The 23,434-nt window shown below is 40.2% G+C and overlaps 3 protein-coding genes across 3 annotated transcripts; 1 reads left to right on the top strand and 2 right to left on the bottom strand.

The window, feature by feature from the left end:
* The first annotated feature begins 5,089 nt into the window (after positions 1–5,089).
* On the top strand, positions 5,090–8,438 carry tescb (tescalcin b). Its single transcript, XM_084935186.1, has 8 exons — positions 5,090–5,369; positions 6,005–6,074; positions 6,200–6,280; positions 6,441–6,580; positions 6,674–6,735; positions 6,991–7,098; positions 7,175–7,222; positions 7,882–8,438. The coding sequence occupies exons 1-8, from the start codon at positions 5,306–5,308 to the stop codon at positions 7,957–7,959; spliced, it is 651 nt and encodes a 216-aa protein (XP_084791312.1). The 5' UTR covers positions 5,090–5,305; the 3' UTR covers positions 7,960–8,438.
* Positions 8,439–10,490: 2,052 nt separating this feature from the next.
* On the bottom strand, positions 10,491–13,873 carry m17 (IL-6 subfamily cytokine M17). The gene is made up of 3 exons (XM_084935184.1): positions 11,867–13,873; positions 11,352–11,500; positions 10,491–11,238 (listed from the first exon to the last, which is right to left on the bottom strand). Exons 1-3 carry the CDS (start codon positions 11,919–11,921, stop codon positions 10,777–10,779), a joined length of 666 nt encoding a protein of 221 aa, XP_084791310.1. The 5' UTR covers positions 11,922–13,873; the 3' UTR covers positions 10,491–10,776.
* Positions 13,874–13,982: 109 nt separating this feature from the next.
* Positions 13,983–23,186, bottom strand: taok3b (TAO kinase 3b). The gene is made up of 8 exons (XM_084935183.1): positions 22,354–23,186; positions 21,531–21,767; positions 21,258–21,386; positions 20,944–21,147; positions 19,551–19,790; positions 18,833–19,045; positions 18,530–18,712; positions 13,983–16,440 (listed from the first exon to the last, which is right to left on the bottom strand). Exons 2-8 carry the CDS (start codon positions 21,714–21,716, stop codon positions 16,279–16,281), a joined length of 1,317 nt encoding a protein of 438 aa, XP_084791309.1. The 5' UTR covers positions 21,717–21,767; positions 22,354–23,186; the 3' UTR covers positions 13,983–16,278.
* Between the last annotated feature and the right edge of the window lie 248 nt (positions 23,187–23,434).

Below are 23,434 nucleotides of genomic sequence, written 5' to 3'. Positions count from 1 at the left end.
AGTCCCTTATTGTAAAGAGATGCATCACAATCTGTTTGCGTTTATAAGTTAGACACAAATAATTGCTCTGTTAGACCGGAGACTGTTTGGAGACAGGTTGCCCTCCAACCTGTGCTATCACCTTGCGATCAAACTACTGAGCACACAACACCCTACTTGCAATCAGTCCCTGACAGCAAGAAAATCCAGTGTAATCACCTAGAAACTACAGATTTATTTATTTATTTTTACTTTAGTGAGATTGAGCCATAAACCAGAGTAGCAAGTGGCTTCACATACATACAGTCAGCAAATTATCTCCTAGCAACCCCAGACTGATCAATCTGAGCACATTTGTTGTTGTTTGCATTTTATGAATCACACTTGGCCTTGAGTCCTCTGACAAGGAGCTGATGACATTTTCTAGGATCTGATAAATACCCAGTGTTCATGCTATGGTATCATCTTTCAATACTACTAAACCTTCAGTAATTTAATAACTTAGTATAGGGGCTTAAAAAAATTTAAAAGTTTCCCTACTGTGAAGACACTTGATGACATTTGATGCTGTGAGAAATACAGATGTAGTGAATTTATGAGACCAGTCTGAATAATGTAGAAAAATGAGGACAGAACCACTTCCAGTTTGCATCACTGTCAGAAAACAAGCAGAAGACCAATGTGGCACAGAGGCTAGCAGCAAGAAATATCAGAATATTTTTTTGTCAGGTAGTTCAGTTGTGTTGCTCTTGTCCATTTGATGCCCATTGATTCACCATCAGCAGTGACAGTTTTTGTTCATGACTCGAGGACGCAACAGTTCACGGCTTGACAGCTGCAAAACAACTTGCTGACACATTAGAGAAAATAAACAGGTAGCCTGTGATTAACAAAGCAGTCAGTGTATTTAATGCAGAGCAAACGACAAGATGTGAAGATATGAGTGAGTGAAAAAGCCTCAAATTTACATAAAGAGTAAACACTGTGTGACATAAATGCACTTAATGCTAAAATACACAATATGTAAATAAAATCAACCTTTACAGTGATTGGGGGGGGGGGGGGGGGGGGGGAACCACACAATCACAGGAATCAATCAAGAGTTTAGTCCATTGCTAGCAAAAGGCTGCCACCACATGGTGCATGTTAGTACTGCATGTTTTTAATCAACAGCTTGTCATGATGATGTGAAAATGAACGTTTTTTTTCTATCAAAGCAGATACATTATAAATCTAGCGTGCCAGAAACCAGATGTATGAGTGCATTTTTCCACTGTACTGCATTGTTTTCACAACACACAAACATGAAACAAAACAAAAGACTTCTGTTTCTTCACAGTTACTGACTGAGCCCTTCAAGATCATGTGGGTTATGGAAAGATATGCCCTTGTAATAACCTGGAACTCCTCCCAGCTTCTTATGAAGGATGCATAAATAAGACTCCCTACATGCCTGAGCATGAGTTCACACTCTTCTACTGACTCACACAGGGCAGGAAATCATTGCTGATTGTTGAATGATCTGTGGTTAGCAACATTCAAACATGACCACAGACAGGAAGATCACAGCAGCTGTTTTGGCAGATAGGAGTGGCTCGATCCACGACATTCTTGCGTAGCATGCTACTAACAGTAATATAGACATGCAATGCAGTAAGTATACAGTCATGTTTGTTTCTGTTTCAGGTGTTGTTCAAAGAAACCATTAGAAGTGTTGGAGGGAGTCTTTTGGATCTGACAGTGGATGCAGATTATCAGCTCTTTCGTTGTTATCAAAGTTGGCTCATCACATGTGGCGATCACCACTCGGCTCTGAATTCAAACTGTAAACATATTTCAACCAGGCTAGAACTGACGCAGGACGCAACAGTTTTAAACAGAAGCCACACCTCAAAGTTCATTTAGCAACTTTTCTGTGGTTTTCGGTCTTCTCAAGATCAAGAGTCAACTCTGGGTATCAGGTTTTTGTAACAACATCGACAAGAAAGTCCTTAAAGAGCAAAAGAAAAAAACCCAAAACTGTTTGGAAATCATTCTGCTTCTATTTAAAAAGTGTAATGTGAAATATAAGTGAAGGCTACGGTACTAGTGTTAAATTGAGAGGTTGTTCTGGTCCTTTGAAGTCAACATGACTAGACAGTTACAAGAAACTGGAAAAAGACGTGACCGCTGTAAACATGTAACACATATTTCTACAGGTCAGCCTGACATGTATTCATTGTTGACGAGTAATTAACTACATGTGCTTAAATCAGTTTGGCAGTAACTTACTGTCAGGTAAACTATGTTTATGTCTGTGAAGTGTTTCAAGTAATTGAGTTACTTTACAGAGCTACAGAAACTGACTGAACCAAAATGATATGACCCCGTAAATGCATTATGACATTGTGAAAAGCACAGATGAATTTTTTTCTTTGAGACCAGTTCAGATCTCAGGAGTCTTCCAAGAATCTGTCTCTTCCCCTTGTACTGTTCTGACCATCTCTCTCACGCACACTCTGGAAACAAACCGCATCCGGACACTTAAAGTAGATCCTGTGTCAAAGGATCAATTTGTATATATGAGTTTTTGAGTCATTTCTGCAAATATGGTATTTCTGTCTAATTTATGCTCAAGATTTGTTAATCTCAAACAAGCGATAACACATATTTGGGTCAGGGTTAAAAACAAAATCACACTGATGATGTAGAGGTCTCCAAAACTCATGAATAAAATATGATACACTTGGCGTTTCAGTGTTAACTAACTAGCTGCTTACCTGAATAAAAATTCTGCCCCTGAGACAATTTCGGAAGACTTATCTTCATTAAATAACAAGCTAGAGTTGAATATTCTGCTTCTGAAGAAATCCTGTCTTCGTAACTGCTTTAGCAACTAAACTCTGACCCAGTGTTCAGTGAACATTCAGTTAAAAACAAGATCTTTTGTCTATTTTTGTTGTGAGATCACGAGTTGCTCATTAAAACCTTCTGAAACTGTATTAGGTGTGTCCTGCCTCTGACTCCTTTTCGTGAACTGTGACAGACATTAACTGTTCAGAGAAGTTGGACCATGTTATTTAAGAAGCTGAGCAACCCCAGTTGGTGTAATATCCCTGCATAGACCTTGATATTCCTCCCACCAATCCTTTGAATAGCGTTTTGTATGAACATGAGGGGGATTCCAGTAGAAAAATCATGATGTTGGATTTTCGTGACCGCTTCTCCTGGTCACGGTTGTGGGGAGCTGGAGCCTATCCCAGCTGTCACAGGTCTACACACTGTGCACAATTATTAGACAAGTGAGTATTTTGCACATATCTTTTGACAATTTTTATGCATATTTTCATACTCTAAGCTTTCATACTCTAAACATGAACACTTATTAGATTTAAGCACATCAGGTGATGTGTATTTGTGTAATGACGGAGAGTACTGCCTAAGGAGACCAACACCTCATATCAAGGGGTGCATAATTATTAGGTGGCTTCTTTTTCTCAGACAAAATTGACTTAAAAAAAAAAAGAGGAGGATCTAACTGACAGTAAAATGGCAAAAAATGTCAGAAGTCTTTCAGAAGGATGCAGCACTCCTGAAAGTGCAAAGATATTGGGGTGCGATGACAGAACCATCAAACATTTTGGTGCAAACAGTCAACAGAGTTGCAAGAAACACCCAAGTTTTGAGAACAATCAAACGTGAAGCTATCATATTCCAGAATTAGACCCTACCTGGAGTGGTAGATTCAGTGCTCACAGATATGGCCAAGACAAGGAAGGCTAAAACACAATCACCACTGAACAAGACACGTAAGTTGAAGCATCAAGACTGGGCCAGGAAATCAATAATAACAGATTTTTTTAAAGGTTTTATGGACTGCTGAGATGAGTGTGACTCTTGACAGACCAGACGAATGTGTGCGTTGCTGGATTCGTAGTAATGGGCACAGAGCTCCACTTTGAATCAGATACCAGGTGTGGGCTGGTGTTAATAAACATGAGCTAGTTGAGCCTTTTAGGGGCAGAAGATGGACTCAAAAAAACTCCCAAACCTGCTGCCAGATTTTAGAGCACACATTCTGTAAACAGCGATACAGGAAAACGTCTGCAACTTTCAAGAAGACCATGATTTTGATTTAGCCCTTCCTCCTAAACCGTACTGAGAACTTGTGGGCCCTTCTTAAACAGGAGCTTTAGAGTAAAGGAACACAGCACACGGCTCTAAACAGTGTCTGGGAGGCTGTTGCTGCTGTGGCACAAAAAGGTTGATTTTCAATAGATCAACAAACTGATGGACTTATCAGTTTGTTGATCTATCATATCATTCTTCTTCTTATTATTATTATTTTATTTATTTTTTGCTTCTTTTTTTTTTTTTTTTTTTTTTGCATTTTTGGGTTTATTATAGCGAAGAAGACATGTAGCCCACCCACTGAGCTAAACAGCCCCCACTGAATTCTTTTTTAATATCAGAAATGTTTATTTGTAAAGTTAGAATTGTTTGTTTTTATTATTCTCACTTTAACTAATGAAAATAAACAACTGAGCTGGGGTATCCATGTTGGATTTTAATTAACATTTTGAAATGACCAAATGAAATGCAGATGTTCAGAGTAAAGTTAATCCTCAGAAATACAGCTTGCCTAATAATTGTGCACACAGCCATTTACTCCCAGTTTGAAGTAGGTTATTTTAAACTTTTTCCTGAAAGTAACTTAAAGCAGATTTCTCTCTAGAGCTGATTTGCTTGTAACTCAGGTTCCTAAAGTGGGATGTTGCTGGTAGTTTAACACAATAAATGTTATGCTCATGATTATCGAAATATTTAAAATTAGGCTGGGTGTGCAACTATGTTCTGAGGGCTGCTCTGGTTGCAACAGGTGGGTTTATACATGTGGATCCATCCACCTGTGCAAAGGGCAGATGTACAGTAGTATTCAAAAGTAAAGAAAGCCCGTCTGGAAATATATTTAAAAAATCGTTACCATATGTGAAGGCTACTTGTCTATTTTTTTCTTACTCTGCACTTCATGGCAAACCCTCACACGCGGCCTCTGAATATGTAAAACTGGTCATTTAAAGTGCGCCCTGTTGTTCCTAAGAGTGTGTCGTCATCGAGACGATCGTTGCGGAAGTGGCATGCGCTGTTTGCAGAGGATGAAACCTGCTTGGCGAGCACGCAGGGGGAAAAGAGCCGTCAGATGAGCAGGCTCTGTCACAGAAACACACAGGTGGATATGGATCGTCTGGAAGCACGAAATCCGCTTTGAATCACTTTGAGTTCATGTGAGACTCCTCTGTGCTCCCTTTAAAAGCGGGCTGACCAGGGAAGATCTTTTTTTGGAGCAATGGGTGCACTACAGTCCTCACCTGGACGGCCAGAATATAGTGATCTGGCGGAAAAGACGGGCTGTGAGTAGTCATCACCGGGCTGTTGTTTGCATTACTTGAAAATGCTTCATTTTCAATCAGACGTGTAGAATCAGCCTGCGTAAAAAATGCAAAACAAAAACAGGAACTCACTGCGGCGGAAATAACATTTTAATTAATTCTTACTTTAAGGCAGTCTTAAAGGGGAAATACGTCCATGTCAACGTAATGCTCAACATTTGGTGTTTCCATTCAGTTACCTGTTAGTCATCACTGTGTATAAGATAAACCAGTAGTTGTGGTGCATTACAGATGAATAATTTAAAGTGCAAGTGAATGGAAGTGGAACTTTACCCGGTTTGCAAAGAGAGGTGGTGTTAATAATAGATCGGACTCTATTGAAAGCTTTGACAGCAGCCATTTACAGTAAACACCCAAAAGCTGAAACTCCAGTTTTCTACTTTTCTAAATGACCTTATGGTTTCACCTGTATGTTCTAAACAGGTGAGTGTGAGAGATGAGAGGCAAACCAAACTGTTTTACATGAAACGTGAATATCCAAATTAGCTGCCTTGAAAGCTGAAAGTGGACAGCTGAACTGGCATTTTAGTGGAACTTAATCGTGGTGTGCAATCTTTACAGGTAGTTTGTCCTAAAGTTTCCGTCTTATTTCTCAGTTTCATTTGAACAGATTGGAGTTCTGCATAAAAGATTTAAGCAGCTGAGTCACAATGAAGAGACTCTACGGTAAGCTGATATTTCATTTGTTCTTGAAACAAATATTCTTTGGAGCGGGAAACCTGCTCTACAGGATTCTACGATTGTGTCTCTTATGAATGAGCTACTCCTGAAAGTCTATTTTAAACCCTCAGGAGAGATAATTTCAATGAAATCGACGACCTAGCGTTCAATCCCATCCGCGCACAGATCATAGAGGCGTTTTTTGACAGAAGGTACAGTAATTAACCATTGCCTTTAATCATTTTACTTGTATTTTTCAAAATCATAAACAATTCTTACATTTAAGATGAAAAATGATGGAAGAAATTGTAGATTTAATGTATCAGTTGTTGTCAGTGCATTTGAGAGCATCTGATTTGCTGTTTTCTTCAGAAACTTCCATCAGAATGGCGAGGGAAAAGTTCAGGAGATTGGCTTTGAAGAGTTCGTGGTGGTCATGTCCCATTTTAGGCCGCCATCGGCGCACATGACAGAAGAGCAGCGTGGAAAGACCAGGAGAGAGAAACTGAGATGTACGTCTCAGTATAGATCGCATGAACTTGACTGCTTGACTTTTACCTGAAGATGACACAAAGTCAAACCTGCGTTTGTTTGTTTTTCTGCAGTTTTATTCAACATGCACGATACAGACAACGATGGGACAATAACTCTAGAGGAATACAGACATGTAAGCTCGGGGGAACAAATGATCGTGCACAGTCACCTTAAGTTTATGATCATTCTCAACTGAGTTTTTAAGCTGTTTAAAAATACTGACTGTAAAAGTAAATTATCTTTGTGTTTTACATGTAACTCTAGTGCTGGGGTTATTAGCTCAATTTCCTCCAACACAACTGATTGGCTGCCAGTAACAGACAGGATGATGCGATTACAGCATTACAGAAGTGATATCTTACTTCAGCTGTTGTTCACGTCTGTTCAGGTGGTGGAGGAGCTGTTATCTCGGAGTGGGACACTGGAGAAGGAAACAGCCAAATGCATTGCTGATGCAGCCATGTTGGAGGTGGCCAGTATTTCAGTGGGTCACATGGTATGTAAGCTAAAGCATCTCAAGATAACATTAAGGTGTCTGGATAAAGTCAACAACTTCACTTTCTGGCACACAGGAGCCTGATGAATTCTACGAGGGCATCACATTTGAGCACTTCCTCAAGGTTTGTACACATAATGCACATTATTAAACAATATGCACTCGTTGGTCACTTTGTTAGGTACACTTTGCTAGTTTTCTGTTTGGTTTGCCTTAAGGATGGCCTTAACTCTTTGTACAGGCCATCTGAGTACAGTGAACTTATTGTCACGTTCAGGAAACCAGTCTGAAAAGAACTGAAAGATGGGTACACCGTGGTAGATATGGTCAGCAACAATACTAAGGGGCTCTGTGGTGCTTAAATGTTACTCAGCTGCGATGAAGGGAACCAAAATGTGCCAAGAAAATACCCACAACAACATTATTCCACTGTCAGAGGCTTGAACTGTCGGTACGAGGCACTTCATGTTATTGATACCAAATTTTGACCTCACCATCTAAATGTCATGGACAAAATCTAGGCTTATCAGACCGGGCGACGCTTTTCCAGTCCTCCTTTGTCTGGTTTTTGGTGAACCCATGCAATCTGTAGACCATATCTACATGCCTAAAAGCACCGAGGTGCTGCCATAGTTATTACGAGCATTTAATCAGGTGTGCCTTAAAAAAGTGGCTGATGAGTGTATGTGTACGCTTTAACTTTCTTTTAACTGATCAGTTTGCATTTAAATTGGAAACTGGTACTAAATAACTGAGGTTTGAATGTAAAACTGTGTTTTACAGTTGCTGGACGGATTTGAAATTGAATCGAGAATGACCATTCGCTTTTTGAATATGGACACGACAACCTTGTGTAAGTGAGGTCGGTATGCTGAACCATGAGGTGCAAAATGACGTTTTCACTGTATTGTCTGTTTAAGTTTATTGCTCGCACTGAATATAAGCCTTATTCATGTTTGAATAACTATGCAAATCCTAAGACTATATATATACATATGCTGGATGTATTTGAAGTAATTTGACTGTTAGCAATACTTGAGATAATTACTACGCACTTCTAGCAGTTGGACAAAGCAATATTAATCAAATATCCAGTGCTAGCTAACCAACAATATGACTCTATGCATGCAAGTATGGATGCTTGATAAACATCTAAAAATGTTATTGCCATAAATCAATAAGTCTCAGTAGTCAGGGATATAAAGATCTGTCTTTAAATGTATCTGGATATGTCTCTATTAAGACAACAGCCTTTTATTAATGTCACAAACATGAACCCTCTTGGTGCATGCTCTTCACGTTGTATTTGCACAATAAATGACCCGATGAAACTGTCCTGACTTCAGTTCATGATGTGGATACTTGATAACAGGAAATGGGAGTGCTGTTCTGCATGAATAAATGCTTCACGGCAGAATCGGTTTAACATTTAAGAAGAAAGTCATGATGTGAATCTTATTTAAGTCAAACCCCTTTTCATGTCGATTCTGCTTCGTCATGCAAAGGTCATTACTCCCTTTTATGGTAACTGGCTGTAGAGGGAAACAGTCTGGTTACATTAAATGTTGGAACTAAAGTGATCACAGGATTTCTCAGAAAAGTCAACGTACCCTGAGAATGGATGACTCATAGAAATGGTTTTAATTAATTGCTTTGTCTGTGGTATAGAATTTCCTTCCGATACTTATACTCGGCAACTTCTCTTTAATGATGAAAAGACGTCACAACACGGTTAGTCAGAGATCAAAGAGAAGCCGTGTTTGGTGTCTGTAAGCTAACGGGCTTCGTGTGAGACTGTGACGTTCTGATGTACAAAAGCATCATTTTACAGCTTTACTCATTAACGAGGAACTTAAAATCGGGGAATAAAATCTTACGTTTGCAATCCTAGAAAGCAGACTTTTTAAAAAAAATGGCTGGCAACTTAGGAAAGTGGAAAGCATAAAATAGGAAGTCAGATGTTTCCTGGTGGCTGAGTGTTTACAGTATAAACCACATACAATAACCAAAGTATCCCTATTTTGAGTGTAGCTGAAAATGACCTCTTTTGATTTTTCTCATCCTGTTTTCTCCCCATGTGTCTGTAGCTCTACTGTCCCGACACCGAAAGGGCTTAAAATATGAAAAATAACTGAAATACCTTTAAAAAAAACAACAACCCTAGTTTGTTAACATGAATGGATGTTAGTCTTGGAAATGTTTTTGCAGTGGTGCATCATGACTTTAAATAATGACTTGAACCCGTGGTTCATACTGCCCCCTACAGGTCAAACCACGTCAAAGCATATAAAATAATCATGACCGTGCACCTGCTTCTCTTGTGGTAACTTGTGTCTTCATCTATAGAAGATGCTTCAGATAATAAAACTTTATCATTACTCGTGTAGATTCACTGATCTGCCACAGAAGCATATGTCACTGTGCAACTTTGGCCTTTAACTTCACAAAGCTGCACTCGTGATGATACTTGTCGCTTCTGTTTGGTGACGTCTAATTTAAGAAGGCTTCAGTGTTTTAGTGGTCCCACCATGTCGTCACCATGTCTGCTGAGCATGACCTGTGTGTCAGTGAAATAACAGACACTACTGATTTCCACCCAGTAGGCAGTAGTCGTGGGTTAATCAAGGGGGATTCAAGAGATATTTTCGGAACAACTTGACTACAATGTAGACTGGAGAATGACTGTTGCCCTGAGGTACCCTCTGTGTTTGTGCCTTAAATAAGCCAGAGTTATAAGAGGGAACTTGATTCATGACCCAGAGTGAATCCCCCTTCTACTTCCAGTTTCCCGACAGCTTGTGACCTGAGGAAAGTTTAGCTAAGAATTACTTCACTCCAGCAAATATCCTTCTTGTCACTGTGTACAGAGGTGACATCTCTGGAGAACCTGTTCATTATCTGTGTGGGGTTGTTTTTGTTTTTTTGTTTTTTTGTTTTTTTACAAAGGGTGTATACTTACACATTTCCTTTTTGTAGCTGCAGTTTCTTCTTTTTAAGGCACACAAGGATACACAGCACACACTATTAATGTAGTGCACAACTATTATCTGAACCACACACACCCACACCTTGTGACTAGCCAGACAGCCCGCCAGTTTCATGAAATCTTTCCTATCTGATGCAGCCTTGTTTTGAACACATGCGTCATTCAGAGTTGATATCACGCAGTCAGCGTCTCAGCAGCTTCCTGATTTTCTTTTAACCCTTCTGGATGGACTGATTCTGTGCAGATCACAAGCTGCAATGTTTTTTGTTTCCATCTTAACTTGTCAGAAGCAAAGGAAGAAGAATTATTATTGTAGAAACATCACTTTATCTTAGATTGTTGCCATTAAGTAGGCACCAGTATTAAACTCCATGCTTTTTTTTTTCTGATGGTCTCTGACAAAAATGATTAAATGGATGCTGACCACATAGTACAGATGCAAAGTATGTTTTTAATTGTTGTGTGTAGGACAAATAAGTTTACATCAGCAACACGGGATTTTCCCAATGGCATTTTGCAAATTAAATACATATTGCATGGACATAACATGTCTTTAACAGCATGACAATTAACACAAAAGAAAATAAATATTAAATACCATAAATAAGCTTGCATTGACACTCCAGCCACTTTTACACTTACATTTGTTTTTCTCAGGAAACTGACTGTGTAAGGCCACCTTCTGGTCATCTTCAGAATGCATTGATTGGTGTCCTCTTCGTGCACACTTTGCTTTTTAGATTCCTCAGTTCTTTGGAAACGTTTGACATGAAATCCTTGTAGGTCTTCAGGACCACGCAGCCGTACACCTTCTGCTGGAAGACGTTCTGAGCTGGTGGTAGTGTTGTCGGCCCCCCTGCCGGCTCAGGTATGGGCAGGTTTGGGAAGAGGCTCTGATAAAATGTGTTTATGAAACTGGCCAGACTCTCAGTGCGACCCCTGACTCTGGTGAGCTCTTTCAGGAGAGGGCTGCCAGGCGATTGTAAGTCTGTCTGCTGCTTGTACACACGTTTAAAATGTGGGAGGAAAGCTTGGAGATGCGTGTAGATGCTTGCTATCCTTGCTGGGGGATCCAGCCCAGAGATGTTGGGATCAGGGATGTCGTTCACCGACACCTTGCAGAAGAGCTCTGACATTTCCCCTTGAGCGGCTTTCTGCAAACAAGGGAAAAAAGGAAAGGAATCAGCCTACATAGCTTATAAGTGCACAAGTATATCTGCCAGTATACTGGTAAAGTAGAGCAGTTTTGTGCCTGTAGTCTACTCACATATGTCTTGATTAGGTCACCAGATTCCTTGTGTACAATTCTGGTGATCTTCAAAGTTTGCTGCAGGAGATTCCCACACTGCTGATTCGTGCTTGCTGCCACAGTTTTTGTTGAATCAACAGTCATGAGCAGCAAGAGAGACAGTAATGCTGAGGAGAAATGAGCTAGTCAGTTATGGTTATCCTTCATCACATTGGTGGGTTTAAGGGGATCTTCGTATAAAAACCACAAGTGCCAAAAAAGAGATTTTTTTTTTTTTTTTTTTTTGTACAGCAAATATGTGGCAAGTAAAAGCTTACGGTGCCATTTCCAATATTTTATGTAGCATTATGTTAAGAAACTAATAAGCGTTGTAATTTCCTTTACTGACGCAGAAAACGGCAAACTGCTCTTAGTTTCACAACAGCTGTAAATCGCTAAAAATAACCACATCCCTATTGGCAAGAAAAGATGCAAAAGTGTTCAGTGCTTTATATTTAAAGCACAAAAAGGAGACAAAAAACTATAAAACTTACTTGCTGCTGTTTCCATGAACTGCTGAAAATGCATATTCTTTACATGACCATTCATTCTCCTCTCGGTATCACAAGCAAATTGTGCGGACTTGTCATAATCACACTGCTTTAAAACTTTTTAAAGACAGAAACCGCACATTTGTCAGAGGAGGAAATGACGTGCACTTGTGAGGCAACCAAATTTCCCAGAATTTCCTCCTTTCGTTCACATGTGCATTTTTTTTTTACGCCCATAACAAGTAAAGTGGGCAATGTATCTAAATGCCTGCTCCCTTAATAGGCATGTTGGGGCATTGCCTGCTCGTTAGGACATGTATGGACATAGGGTTGTGGCATTTAAAATAAGACTTCCATTTTTGTGCATGGAAAATAAACACTTATATTTATATATTTCAAGAAAACTGAAAGAGTAACCTGCAGAATTTAGAAAACAGTGTCATACATGAATGAAAATCGTATCAGGACTGAGGTCAACCTACACTTTTCACACATGCTCACCAAATTGCTTCCTACCACTCTTTAAATAGCAAGGGTGAGAAACTGGTCTGTGCGTGGAGGTAAAAGTGAGCTCATCACTGTCTGTGCAAAGCTGGGTGTTGATAATTTGTTTGTTTGTTTGTTTGTTTGTTTGTTTTATAGATCTGAAAAGAAAACTGTATAGGCATTTGTATAGGCATTCATGCAGGAGGAGTCTGATATTACTCAGGATCTTTCAGTTTGTGTTTAGCTTTCAGTGGCTTCGCTGGCGTAGGTATGACCCCAATGATTCAAAAACAAAACCACATGACTAAAGTGTCCTGCTGCTACCTGGCAAAGTTCACTCTGACATAACCAACAAATTCTAAGGTAAGTGCTGAGGGAATGTTATTTTTGTTTGGACCACAAATGTGAGGGGGGGGGATTTTGAAAGCTGTTTCATATTGGGGTTTTTTTCTACCTTCTGTTAAATTTGGTAAATAGTTCTCCTGAATTTCATCTCTTACTCCTAAATCCCCTCCTAAGACCACGTGTCCTTTTGCAACATTGTTTTCAAACGGGTGTTTGCACAGGAAGCCGGCAGGGTCACAGGAAACAGGTCACATTTCTCAATCACAAATTTTCTGAGTGCGTAAAAGGACTGGGCCTGCTTAGGTAAAGCATGCGATCTGTTGCATGGGCTGACGTTAACACTGGATGATCTCACTGTGACATGCTAGTGTGGTGTGTCTTCCAGAGATTTATGAGTAAACATTAGACATCTCGCAGGATGGGAAAATATGAAAATAACATAAACTGGGCTTTTTTTTTTTGTTGTTGTTGTTGCTAATCTTACAGTCATCCCCCAACACTTCTGCTTGGAGACACCCGATGACGTCTTTTTGGCTCACTATCTGCATCACTAGGGTTAATTTTAGGTCAGACTGCAGGTCAGACTGCATGTCTGCAGGACAGAAAAGTGGCAATCTCCTCTGAGGTAAAAGGAACAGGTAAACTTTTCACTGAAAGTGAAAAAACCTCATGAGCTGGCACCATCCCTTTGTTTTCTGTTGATTATCACATTTTGGTTTCAATACCCTAGATGTATTGTTGCTGAACTACTGACTACTTGAGAAAAATGAGGGGGAACTCAATGCGCCACATCCCTGTCAGCACTACTTCAGGTAAAATCTAACCACTCTTTTGCCACCTTCAGGGGGTTTCCAGTTACCCCAGGGGATTAAAGAGGGGTTGCGGCGAGGCTGGTAACTGCTGCAACAGATGTCGGCAGTTCAAGGAAACTACAGTGAGATTCCTGCTCACATATAAAGTAGAGGCATGCTAAAAAAATAAACCACACTCAGTACCTAAATCAAGCAGGCTTTCCCTGAAACGTGAGGAACCTGGACGCTCTGCAGTGCAACTCCCCTCTCACTACTTGCTCCAACTTCAGGTTTCTGTTTTCACAAGTTAACAAATGTGTGTTTGCGTGCTTGCAACCTACAGTAAATTATGATAAACAACATTTTATTTGATTTGATGTAGGTCACTGCGGTTATAATGCACTAAGAAAAGCAAAAGTGAGACGATTTGCACCACATGACAAAGCTTTACAAGAAAATTTAACCACAAATGATAAGAAATGCACTCTGACATGAGATGCAGGATGATAATTGAGAGTCCTTGTTTTCAACAGAATCTCTTTTATTTTTGTCTTTGAACTGCACAGGAAATGGTGAATAAAGTTCTTTAGGAAAGTCCCCTTTATTCTAACTAAATACATCTTTCTAGTAACATAAAAGTCACACAAATTGTAATTGTTTTGCAGCTCACAAACAAACTTATTCAAGCACCCCAGCAGCACTTTTTAAAAAAAATTGTGTCCACAAGGCTTTCAGTTACACGTGACCAAGACAAAAGGCCTTACTGCATATGAGAAATGCTGTCATCAAATTTCAGAAAGTTCATGAAAACGTCAAAGACTGTAAATCTTAGTGGAGCCGTTCGACCTTAGAAAACAAATTCAGAATATGGGTGTAAAACAAGAGCATTTAAGTGCTATTGCGTTCCGACACTGAATGCCATCGCGTTCGTCTGCTGTACCCCGGGGCGCGTCTTCTAGCGTTCAGCCCTGTGAGGAACATAACCAAACATTAATACAAGTTGTGGCTCTGACGTGAAAAGAAAAGAAAAAATGTAACAGGGTTGCATTCAAGACCACCACATTAAACAATGTTCCAAAAACTGTCCCATGATAAAATAGCATTTATTTTTCCATACATATACTTAATTTTCTTTTAAGAGGGTTTCACTGCATGGGGTACTCTAAATATGTCATGAGTGTTTGAAAAACATAGTAGTGTTTTGACTCAGAGTGGGGGCGGGGGTGGGGCTCAAAATGCTTTACATTTTGTAAAAATCAATCGTCTCTCCGAGACAAAACCCACAAGGCTAAAAGTGGCATTAGAAATTAAGCACCAAACAATTACCCTTCCATTCAGTAGAAATGGAATAATTGTGCAACCTGTTCAATGACCATAACAAAGATGGCAAAAAAGATGTAAATCTTATCATTAGACAGTAATAAGGAGAATGCAATCCGGACCCACATGCTGTTGTCTGCTGTTGTGGAGTCACTGATACTGATATAAGAAGTCTGTGGTTCCATTCACCTCCATCTTTACAATCTCAAAGTCTAGTGATTTGACTTAGCAATATATTGAGCTATTGTATGACCATTTCTCTATATTATAAAACGAAAGAAAACAAAGCAAAATCTTTATCATTAGACTCTGTTATCAGTAACAGACGAGTGTCTCTGTATATTCTAGCTATGTTCTCATGTACAAATATTGATATCAAAAATTATACAGCACAATTCTCACCATTTTCCTTTACAAGAACTTTGATTAGTGAACATTAAATGATTCACAAGTTTAGATGAACTCAAAAACAAAAATGGTGCCGGCCTCAGTAGGTAAAATATAGATATAACAAACACGTAACTAAAATCTGCTTCAGGCACAACTTAAATAAAGGCATTTGTGAAAATTATCATATCAAATATGGCGCTTATGTCCAGTATCCATAGGCCTAAAAAAATGCTATGACCACTTTTATTTACAAACAGCTAAAATCTCTGACAGATTCATGCTTCACTTCACAACCTGAATTTGTCCTTAAAGTGCATGCAATAATAAGCAGTTTTACCAAGTGGGATCTTGAGTTGTGATAAGATAAATGGGCTGATCAAGCTTATGCCAATCGAGTCTACATATCAAATGAAAGAAAAGATCAGAACTGCCTAGAAAAGTGAGGGTCCACAGTATACTGTATGCATAAGCACAAAATGGAAGTATGACTGGAAAATAAAGATTAAAAAAACTCTGACTATCCAGTGACCCCATACAGTAATATTCACATTCAGAGAATAAAATAAAGAGAACAAAATGAAACTAGTAAAAAACAAAAAACAAAACAAAACCAAAACAAAGCAGCTTAACACCACGGGGGAATCCGTAGCTCACATTCCACAATGTCCCTCCATGTAACACACATTAAGCCTCATATGAACAAGATGGGTTTCTACTTAAACATACCAAAGTGCCCATTTTACTAAAATTTCCTGATTTATTCAATTCATACCAAAAGGAGAATATGGCATGGAGGAAAGAGTCTTTTATTTCAGACACATAGGCTTTTGAGTTACACTGACTAGGTTTGACTTTTATTGACATGTTGTTGTGTAGATTCTTTTGTTTTACCCCCCCACCCCCCCACCCCCTCCCTTTAAAGTTTCACAAAAGAGGCTCTCATTGCACGCAACACCCCAATTCAAAGATGCAATATCTAAGAGCAATGAAAAGTAATCCAGTTTTGTCACCCTGGGTGGGACAAACGGTCAAGTGGACGTGAAAAGGGCACGGATATGTTGTCCTTTAGAGATAAATCCACTTTCATCTGTTGTCTTCTTTGGGGAAGTCTATAGATCCCAGGCTTCCAAAGCCGAGGCTTCTACTTTCTGTGTCAAAAGCATTAATTTCTCTGTCCTGACGTTCCAACAAGTGCTTAATCCGTTCGGTACGTTCCTTCTGAAGTGCAGCCAGTTCCTCCTCAATCTGCAATGAAAACACAGCATGGTAAATGGAATTAGATTCATTTTACCTATTTTTTAAATCTGTAATGGCATTATGGTTGGAGATGCAACAAGCACTGGTTAAATGTTGCCTATATGCAAAGGAGCTAAAGCTATCTAACACTTGGAATCCAGCTGCCTCGGTATGAGCAAAGGATCAAAGCTGCCATGAGTGAAAAAAAGAAAAAACGTCGATGTCCTCGTATCTGGTTAAGTTATAAACATAGTGAAAAATAATGTAAATTTGGTAAGGTCAAATATGTAAAGGTGAAGATCCTGTAACTTATTGCACTTTGAGGGGAATTGGAAAATTTAATCATTTCTTTTATTATAATTACAATATCCTGTACTGAAGAAAAGTTTATTTTTCCTCATATATGCCGTCAATCATAGTTCTTAGTAAGAAATTGAATTGGAAAAAAAGTAGGAGTAGGAGGAAAACTGGAAATCAGAATCAACCGCAAAAAATTCAGCTGTTGCATCATAATTGTTGTCAGTAATTTCAACATGTTTACTGTATATAAAGATGTTGCAAAAACCTATTACTACATTTCCATTAAAATTCATATTTTTGTTCTGTTGATGAAAAACTGGGTCTTTATGGGTCTTTTTGGCTTCAGGTTCATATTTAATATCAGAAAACTGTTGGGTAGTGAAACACTTGCCCATTGAAGGCAGTGTAGACAATCAAGACAATAAGACCAAAGGAGGAAAGAAAAACAAAACAAATCACACACAAAAAACACATAGGAAATGAAAAAGTAAAATGAAACTAGATTAAACTAGACATGGGAAGAAGGCATAGGAGGAGATAGGGCACAATGGGGGAACAAAAAACATATTGGAACCCAGAATTGAAGATTCATAAAAGTAAGGAAGTATTTGTAAATCAAAATGTAGATATTAAGCAATCTAAGAAGCAAACAAAAAAACGAAAGAAGGTCCTTAAAGGTCCAAAAACTGGAAACCCTGGGTCCCACGCTGGGTATAGACCTGGACATTTCAGAATTCCTTCTGCTACTTCTATCAGCAGTCACATCATCAATAAACACTAGTGACCCAGTGCTACGCAGCCTTACATGCACGTATTATAACACTGGCTTCACCATGAGTGACAGAAGATGTGGACTGCTTTGAATCATGAGCTGTTTCTCTCACTCACCCACACTTTTCTCTTCCCATCATTCTGGTAAAGGTTAATCTTGGTTTCATCCGTTCAAATGATTTTCAGCACTATGCAGGTTCTTTGTGATGTTTTTTAGCGAAGTGTAATCTGAAGACTTCTTTTCTTAAACATGAAAATAATTCTATCACGGCCCACTTGATGGATTTATTTTGTTTTATCAGCCTAACACTGGACTGCACCTCAGCATGATGTTTATTTTACAAATTATGGTCCAAGTTATTGTAAAATAGATGATAATGGAGGGGATACATGTGTCTGTGTAGCGTCTTCTTATCTTTTCACTGCTCACTTGTGTTGTCTGTTTTCAAAAAACTAAGACACCAACAGACAAAATGACGAACTTCAGTTTGCAAAGAAGAGAATCCAAATACCGTCATTTATATACAGTGTGTGGCATTTTGTCATTTCAAGTATCAGACAAATAAAAACCAGAGAATTTCCTCCTTGGCCTGAGGAGGCAGGAATGTGTGACCCAGGTTTAACTATCTAAAACAGTACTTCATTCAAAACTATAAAGGCAGTTTCACAGTGTCATTAGAAGAAGACTCAAAACAACCACCAAATTATCACCACAAGATGTTATGAAATTACTTTTTATGATCTTTCAGTTTGAACCGAAAGTGGCGAACAGAACAACGCTGTCATCATTAGAGCCCTGCCATGTCATGGCTTTCCTATATTATGAATAAAACAATAAGCATATTTACCATGTTGTCTATGTCCACAGTGCACTTGACTACAAACTAGAGCGCCACTGTTATGCTGTTGTCAGCTGATAAATTGTCTCTCTGGACGCAGATCTATCTACCTACCTATCTGGCATCATTTTCATAAAATATGGTATCATGCTGGATTTATTTTAGAATAGCTTTGATGCTAAACGTACCTTCTGTTCAAGGTGCGCTCTCCGTATGGAGACCTTCTGCTCAAGTTTCTGCTGCTCGCGCTCATGTTGGGTCTCCATCTGTGACTTGGTTTTTTTCTGGTAAGCGTCCAGGAGTTCCATCTCTTGCTTCAGCTGCTGCTTCAGAGCTTGGCACTCCATTTCCTGCTCCGCTTCTAATCGCATCTAGAAACACGGCGAGACCGAGTTAGCGACAAACATCAGAGAGTGTGGCTGTTGAAATTCCAGGCTCTTGTGTTGACGAACGAGCCCCGTTTCAACTGTTTATAACAAACTGCTGCGTACCGCTTGTGAAGCCATCATCTCGTTGATGCTCTTCTCATACTGCTCAGCCAGTATGGCCAACTTGCGTGTCTGCTCCTCTTTCAGGCCCTTCAGGATGGTTTTATGGTCACCTTTGGGAGACACCTCTAGCTGATGGTTCCTAAGAGCCTTGTACTGCTTATTCTGCACCTTACATGTGTCCTGAAACTGTTTTTTGATCTGCATCTCCAGTGTCTGCAACAGAGATAATGATTAAATGTTAGTCTCGTGCTCTTTTCTTGGTATATTTAAATTTAAAGCTGGTTCAGTTGGTTGTTCATAACTCAACTGATTGATTAGGCTTGTGGATTCAAAGCCTGAAGACTGCTCAGTCTACCCTTTCAAAGTATACAAAATAAAGTTGTATGAATAAATAAATAATTTGTTTGCAGCGCCCTTGAACATTTATTTCCATAAGTGGGCTTCTGACCACTGTGCTATTAGATAAAGAGAGACGAGATTTAAACTTGTGAACACGCATGTTTTGGAGGAAGCAGTTCTCATGGCAACGTGATTAATGGTTTTCTACAGGTGACTACCGGGCTAAATATTTCAGTCAAGTCGAATGCTATGAATGCATTGCACAGCACTTGCAGAGCTTCAGCGTAAACGCATGACTTCATCAGGTTATTATGTAGATGTTCATGGGATGTAAACTCTCCACCACACAGAATAGCAGCAAAGAGTAAATCTCGGGCACCTTGAGGTTTCTGGGCTGCTGTCGTTGCTCCAGAGTGTGTTTTCTGTGCAGTTCCCTTTGCCGACGGTTATTGTACTCCTCCTGGTTTTCAAGCTCTGTCTGGTGCTGCAGCCGCATGAGTTCGATGCGCAGCTTCTGGAGCATCTGCAGCTGCCTGCGCTCCAGGTCCTGGGTGGACTCATCCTGCCGGATCATCAGGGCATGTTCCATCTCCTTCTGGGTCCTCTTCTTGTTCAGCTCCTGGGACACGAAAATGGACCATTTTGAAAGACAGTATTAATTTGTCATATATCTTAATACAGGTTTTCTTCTTTTTCTTTTTTAATGTTGATTTAATGTTAAAACTTCTATTTATCTCCATGTGTTTGTCTTTGCTGAAATACATGAAAACTATGTAAGTGACATGCAGTTACAATGCCAGTACTTCCCTCTGAAACCCTTTTCCACTGTGGAAGAAAAACCCTTGCACTCTGTACAACACCTGGATTTTTGAGTTTTTTAACCTTTTCTTGGTTGTTATCATTAATTGTAAAATTAATGCCTCAGAGTTTTTTGTACCGTTGGTAGTGCACCAGAAGATATCCCTTTATGAATGATATCCTATGATCTATAATTGTCATTAATGTAAATAAGTGTACATTATCCAAGAAATTACTAACAGTAAAAATAACTCTTAGTTGCTTCCTTCAAGCTACAAAAAGTTGTTGCGTCCACAAAGCTTCTGAAAACAGAAACAATCATCCCAAAAGCGAGTGACTGTGAATGCTGTTTCATGGTGGTATAGTCTTCTTCTTTCGGCTGCTCCCTTTAAGGGTCGTCAGAGTGGATCGTCTTCCTTCCTACCCGATCCCTGGTATCCTCCTCTGTCACACCACCCCTTTGCGTGTCCTCTTTCACTTCATTTGTGGACCTTCTCTGAGGTCTTCCTCTCTTCCTGCATTGCAAGATTGAGATGTCCAAACCCTCTCAAGCTTGACTGCCTCTCTAACTTTGTCTCCAAACTGCTCAACCTGAGCGTTCCCACTGATGTACTCATTGCTAATCCTGTGCATCTTGGTCATTCCCAGTGAAAATCTTAACGTCTTCAGCTCCAATGTTTCCAAACCATACATCACAGCAAGTCGTGCTTTCATCTTGTAAACCTTCCTTTTCTTTCTCGCTGCTATCCTTCTGTCACAAATCACCTCTCACACTCATCTCCACCCACTCCACCCTGCTTGCACTCTCTTCTTCACCTCTCTGTCCGTTGCTTTGGATGGTTGACCCCAGGCATTTACACTCATCTACCCTCTGCTCTTCTCTCTGCAGCTTCACTGTTACACCATCCTCCCTCTCATTCACAGTCTTGGTGGCACACAATGTTACGTAACATCAGGATATTGTATTACTGTACCTCTCTCAGTTGCTCTTGTTCAAACTCATGTTTCCTGAGCAGACTCCGGCGTTTCAGAGCCCTGCAGCTGCGATCGTACACCAGCCTCTGCTGGGCCAGCAGGTGAGCTTCCTCCTCAGCCTGAGAGCGCTGCATTGTTTCTTTGTGCCTCGACAGACGCTCCTGCTTTTCCTCCTTGGGTATACAAGGGTCATTGTCCATCTCCTGCAACGCAGCACAAACCGTGTGAATGGACTTTGGACAAAGTGAAGATTTTCTCAAAGAATACATGCTTTGCGTGCAACTTCATAAACTTATTTGTTGATGATATTTACTTCCTTGATCTTGTCTTTGCAAAGCCTGTATTCCTTTTTCTGGTTTTCTAAGAAAGAAGTCAGCTCTTTCTTTTGCTGAGCAACAATCTGCTGCTGGATCCTCCTCTCTTCTGCTGCAACTGACTTCATCTGTGAAGACACATTCAAATAATCAGATTATCACCTTTTTATAGAATCCCTTCCTTACGTAGACACAAGTGCAGCTCAGAGTGAGTTACATCACACCTTAGTTTTCATCTCATTCACAAATAACACCTGCTGCTGAGGCTGTACCTCTTTGTCTGTTTGAGCAACATGGCGTTTGGCCAGTCTTTCCAGCTCAATGTAAGTGTTGTTCGCATGTGTCTCCAATTCCTTCTGCAGCCGGAGCCTATGCTCATCCATCTCGGCCTTTAGCCTGTTCTCCAGGGCGATCAGCTGCTTCTGGTGCTGTCGCCGCATGCGCTTATACCCAGACATCTGCACCCGCAGCTCAAAGTCCTGCTCATGCTCCTCGATCTACCTGATGCCCTACATGGAAGAATATGGGAAGCAGGAAGTGAAAGAAATCGAGCAGCCAGAAACATGAAGCCACACACCGTACAGAAAATACAAACTGCAAACTAAAAAGCAATCAGAAGCCAGATCAGCAAAAATCCATAACAACATCTTTTTGTTTGTTTGTTTAATCATCCGAAATTTGTAAGATGCCACTATTCAGGAATCAGCACAACAATCTAAGATGACTGAGAGAAAATTCAACCTTTTACAATCAGCGAGAAAAAAAAGCAAATAAACTAAATCTCACTGGTAAAAGACATCAAACGGTCATTTACATGGACTACATATAAACACAATACACACACTTCAAAGCAGGGGCAGAGAGGGAAGCTGAGGATGGAAAAAATGACATCCATTAACAGGATCTGGTTGCCATGACTACAGATGTACAGCTGAGAACACAGACATCCCTTCCCTCCCTCCTCATCCTCGCGCCGCCAAGCACGCACACACAAGCTAGCGCACACACGCACGCGCAAACACACACGTATTTTTATTGTTATTATTGTCAGTATTATTTGCTCTACGCAAACGGCGGTGAGAGGGAGTTGCGTACCAAAGATGCTGATTTGATGGTGGCAATGTGTTCACAGATCTTGCAGTCGAGAGACCGGCTCTTGCGAGAAGTAGGCCGCAGCTCTGGCCTGGTGTCCCTGTGCACAGCCTCATCCCTCACGCAAGCATGGTCCTGCAGGGAGGGAGGAAAAGGGGGAGATAGTGGGGCTGGGTACTTCCCAGGCCCTCCGCACTCGCTGTTTCTGCTAGAGCCGCTATTACTGCCGAATCGCCCTGAATGCAGCACAAATCCAGCCTTAAATGCATCCTTCCCCTGCTTGTTCCCCCGCTACTGGCTGCAAGTCCTTGCTAAGAGAGAAAAGGGCATTGCCAAACAATTGCAGGCAGCACCGAGAAGGCAGCCACTAGATGAAGTCGCTCTTTTTTTTTTCTTTTTTTTTCTGGCGTCCCCCTCTTTCCAAAGAGGAGGAACCGAATGGCTCCGGTGGATACGGGTGAATTATGCAATGCCTACCATTGATGATAATCGGAGAAAGACGGCACAGAGATGTCTTTTACAGCCACTCTTCTTTTCCGTTTCACAATGCCAGAGATGTTTGGGAGGAAATATAGTTTCCCTGCGTTCCTGTGGTCGCATGTAGTGCCATATTTGAAATGCTTTGAATCAGATAAGGCACATCCAAACATGGTTTTCCCTCGAATATGTCGCCCGACGATCCGTTTGTATTCCACTCGAATTTCTGTCCTACATTTACAGCGCACTTGGTCATGGTAGGTGGTTCTGGTGCCTTCTATTCATCTCTTTGCTCTGTCCCTCTTCTACACTCCCCCTTCCTTTAAAGAGACACCACAATACTACTGGCACATCTCAACACTGGTGAAGTCATTTCACACAAGAAGAGATGTTCAAACAAACATGCATATGCAGGTGTTCGTAAAGGTACTCGCATCAGTTATTATCATCAGAGCATCTTCTTGAAATCCTAGTGAAGAGATAGTGGGGCATTAGACAGCATTAAAATTCTATAATGACTTTTACGCCTTTTGAATAAAACTCTGATTTTATTTCATCGGAAGTAAATGATGAATTATGTTAATTTTTGCAACAATTCTGTAGCTGT

Source organism: Perissodus microlepis, chromosome 7, assembly GCF_051167445.1.
Source record: "Perissodus microlepis isolate ML-2025 ecotype Zambia chromosome 7, ASM5116744v1, whole genome shotgun sequence".
Taxonomy (NCBI): Eukaryota; Metazoa; Chordata; class Actinopteri; order Cichliformes; family Cichlidae; genus Perissodus; species Perissodus microlepis.
Note: the sequence above shows the minus strand (reverse complement) of the source record. Positions and strands in the feature narration are given on the sequence as shown.